The sequence below is a fragment of the Chinchilla lanigera genome, unplaced genomic scaffold (genome assembly GCF_000276665.1).
Source record: "Chinchilla lanigera isolate Chin_1 unplaced genomic scaffold, ChiLan1.0 scaffold00102, whole genome shotgun sequence".
Classification (NCBI taxonomy): domain Eukaryota; kingdom Metazoa; phylum Chordata; class Mammalia; order Rodentia; family Chinchillidae; genus Chinchilla; species Chinchilla lanigera.
Genome location: NW_004955503.1, coordinates 7,697,626 through 7,701,494, shown reverse-complemented (window position 1 = coordinate 7,701,494; position 3,869 = coordinate 7,697,626). Strand labels below are relative to the sequence as shown.

General features: G+C 51.1%; 1 protein-coding gene across 4 annotated transcripts; it reads left to right on the top strand.

The window, feature by feature from the left end:
* Positions 1-378: 378 nt before the first annotated feature.
* On the top strand, positions 379-3,272 carry LOC102030446 (protein ARMCX6). 4 transcript variants are annotated; one of them, XM_013505858.1, is made up of 4 exons: positions 379-495; positions 818-895; positions 1,194-1,310; positions 1,631-3,272. In XM_013505858.1, the coding sequence occupies exon 4, from the start codon at positions 1,772-1,774 to the stop codon at positions 2,666-2,668; it is 897 nt and encodes a 298-aa protein (XP_013361312.1). In that variant the 5' UTR covers positions 379-495; positions 818-895; positions 1,194-1,310; positions 1,631-1,771; the 3' UTR covers positions 2,669-3,272. The 4 variants fall into 4 exon arrangements, with proteins under 4 accessions (XP_013361312.1, XP_013361311.1, XP_013361313.1 ...); XM_013505857.1 differs by lacking the exon at positions 1,194-1,310; XM_013505859.1 differs by lacking the exon at positions 1,194-1,310 and having other exon boundaries at positions 379-507.
* Positions 3,273-3,869: the final 597 nt, after the last annotated feature.

Here is a 3,869-nt window from a genome sequence, read left to right as displayed (position 1 = left end):
AAATGGATCAAAAATATTAGTAAAAATCTCACTACTACCCGGGCTTCCTTTTTTGCTCCCCTTCCCCCAAATTTGGTGCAGCGACTGAAAATGAAAAACGAGTAGAAATTAAGGAAGAAGATGCAGGAGTTTCAAAGCCAAGGAATGGATGAAGCAATTCTCCAAGAAGTTAAGTGCAGAGTAGACCCAGGAAAAGATGCTAGCCCTTCCTGTAATTATAGAAAGTCAAATTCAACACCAGAGAGATATGGTAACTTCTGGTTTCTGGTGTTCCTACAGAGGAAGAGAGTGACAGGGAGCAGTGAAATTGGGGGAGGTAGAGAGCAGGCTGGCGCCTGCCGCACTGCTTCAGGGAGTGGAGGCGGGGGGGGGGGGGGTCATGTGATCCAGAGTCTCCTGGAGTAGAAGTCGTGCTAGTCGCCTCTGTCTGGGTACCAGCCCCCTATTAATCTGCAGGCATGTGAAGGAAGAAGAAAACTAGCTCGGATCACACAGGTCGGTGCGAGGGTAGGCGCTGCTTTGAAAGAAGTGAGGGTGGGAGAGAGGGAAGTGCGCTGCGGGTCCAAGTTCAGGCAGATTGGGGCTGTATTCCTCTCTCTTCCACTTTTAAAATACCTTCCCCCACCGCTAGTTCCACCCCATCCCCACTCCACTCCTTTTACTCGAAAGGAGTGGCAGACTTCAGGTGGAGGTCAGGAGAGTGAATGGTTGTTACAGAGAATTGAAGGAAAGAAGGGTTCCACGATCCACGCACCGTGCGCTCGGTGCCGGTCAGTCCACCAAGCACTCCCTCCCCTCGGTCTCCCGTCTGTTGCAGATCTGTAGATCGCGACGCAGATCTTGGCGAGAGAAGGAGCAAAGTGCTTTGCTTGGAACTGTGGAGGGCCGTGTGAAGGTAGGATGAGCCCAGAAGCCTGAGCACGGGTGGCAGAGAGCGGAGCTGGGATCTGTTCGGGCCAGGTCCCAGTCGCCCTCTCCAGGCCCCTTCTTACTCCACACCCCCTCCCATTTCTGTGAAGGGAAAGGGGTGTGGCAGCCTTTGCTGGAAAATGGCGGACGAAGGGGGTGGAGGAATCTCTAGTTAGAAAAGTACAGAAGGTGTGAGAAACACTTTCAACCCAAAAGTCTAACAATCAGAAAAGCAGACTTGGGGACCTGTGTACTCAGTGAGGATCCATCTACTATACTTTCAGTTTTCCATTGCCACCTACCTCTCTATTTCTTCTGCTGCCAAACTGTCCATCTTCAATGTAGAGGGAACAGTGACAACAGAAACAAGGGAAGAAGGAACTCACCTGACTTTGTTAAAGGTTGGTGGGAGAAACTATGTGAATTTTGGAGGGTAGAGATATGTGTTGTGAAGGAAAAAATCTACTTGAGGGTGTCTGAGGCTCAGATCTGTCGCAAGCCTCATTATCATATACAGCACAGCTCTATCTGTGGTCCTTTTCTGAGGGTCCTGGAAGAGAAATGACTGATCCTGCGGGTAGATAGGGGAGGCACAAAAGAATAAGAAAATAGTTTCCTGATAATCTAAATATTTTCAACCAGCACTCAAACTTCAGTCTTTCTGGTAAGGCACAAACCCTTGGCATAAACCAATGTCCCTAAAACATTTTCTTACCCACAGATTCATACACAGAACTACAGAAACATAAGAAAGGAGGAATATTACTACTCTGCGTGAACCATTCTGGCACTAAAATAACTCTTCAATCGAGTAGAGGAAGACACTATCCCATCCCGCCCAAAGACTGGCACAGACTGAAGCATGGGCCGGGCCCGGGAAATGGGGTGGATGGCAGCAGGACTGATGATTGGGGCTGGGGCTTGTTACTGTGTTTACAAACTGACAGTAGGAAAGGATGACAATGACAAGCCTGAGGAAGAAGAAGATGAGTGGGGGGATGACCAGGAGCTGGATGATGACGAGCCCAAGATTTGGTTCAATTTCACAGCTATGGCTCGACCCTGGAATGAGGACAGGGATTGGACAGAACCTGGGGCACCAGGTGGCACTGAGGACAGGCCCTCAGGGGGAGGAAAGGCCAACAGAGCTCACCCAATGAGACAGCGGCCATTTCCCTATGAACATAAAAATACATGGAGTGCTCAAAGCTTTAAAAATATAAGTTATACTTTTGAGCTCTCCAGGTATCCTCCCATTCCGGGAAGACTGTTGTTTTCTGAGCCCAAGGATGCTGCTTTTTCACAGAGCTGCGATGTCCACAGACATTCAGCCAGCCCCTCAGTCACTGGAAGCTCAACCCCCACTCCCCACCCCACGGGTGAGAGGAAGGCTTTGTGCGCCCCAGATCACTTGAATGGCAGCATTGAAAATCGGGGCCAGATTAAGATGTACGCCGATGAGGTGTGTCGGGAGACTGTGTCACCTTGCTGCAACTCATTTCTGCAGCAGGCCGGATTAAATTTGTTAATAAGCATGACAGTTATTAATAACATGCTCGCCAAGTCTGCTTCAGACTTGAAGTTTCCTTTGCTATCTGAGGGAAGTGGATGTGCTCAGGTTCAGCTTTGGAAACTGCTGAAGGGTTTGTCTGAAAAGCCAGTCTTGGCGGGGCAGTTGCTGGGTGTCCAAGTGCTGTTCCCAGTCAGGATAAACAGAAGTGGAAATAGAGAGCTTCTCCTAGAAATGCTCACCACTTAGGCAGCCACGTGGAGCAGAATGGGACCGCCTCTCCCCAAACCCCCTTTGGTTTGCAGATGCCAAAGAATGCACACTGGGTGCCACTGAGGATTCGGCCTTGGCCAGTCACCGGTCCCCAGGTGAGAGTTCCAGTGGCTAAATCGAAGACTACACCCACTGGCCAGGCAGGGGCCCCCGCAGAGCTTAGGGTGACTTCTTGGTTTTGCAGTCTCAGGCAAAGGGCACTGTGAAGTACTCCCTTGCAGCCTTCCTCAGGCTGTAAAGGCATCTCTGTAGCCTGCCAGCTGCGGCTAAAGAACATCAACTTACTGCATCACCAGTGCTGCTGTTGCCTCTGCTGGTCTCCCTGTCTAAGCAGAACCGCTTCGCAGAGACCAGATCCATAAGGGGAACTTGGGCCGAAAGTGCATTTGCCACTCACTGCTTACGTGGAAGTATTCTCCCTGTAGCCTTTCTTCTAACACCAGCTGATGGATGGCTAATGCATCTGTTCATCCAAAAAGAGCACTCCCCTTCTATCCATACTACCGACTTCGCCTCGCCCCCAAAGTCCGCATCTGTGTGTATCCTCAATAAACCTGTGTGCTTTGATTGGCAAAATGAAGACATGGTCCTCGTCATTGAGTTTACAGTGTGCACAAAGAAAAAGACAAACATGCACATAAACGCCAGCTGATGGGATGTCCGCTCCTGACAGATGCACGCTTATCAGTGATCTCAGGAGGCCAGGGCGGAAAGGGGCTTCAGTGTTCACAATCAGACTCAAGAGACGCCCTAGGGGCAGGGGTGACAGGCTGGGGGTGGGGCGTGCAGGCTGGCACAATTCAGCTGGAATGTTGGGACTACTGGAGGAGACAATGCCCTTGAAGCCTGGAAGCCTGGAAGCCTGGAAGCCTTGAAGCAGGCGCCCCCTGATAAAGGTATCTCCTTGACTGCCTGCCTGCCTGCCTGGGGAGGAAGGCCAGTGTCCTTGAGGTTTATCTGGGCAGTCCTCGGCTGGGAGAGGTGGATCTCTGTCCTGCATCCCTGCACGTCTAATGCATACTTAGCACAGTAAAGAGGGCCTCTGGCCCAGCCTACCGGATGTAGTTCTACCTCTCCTGCAAAGCTGCTGTTAAACTCACTTCTAGCCCTCCTCCCTTCCCTGGGATGCCAAGCACTGCTTCCTGGCAGAGTGAGAGGGCTGGCAGCTCTTTCTTGT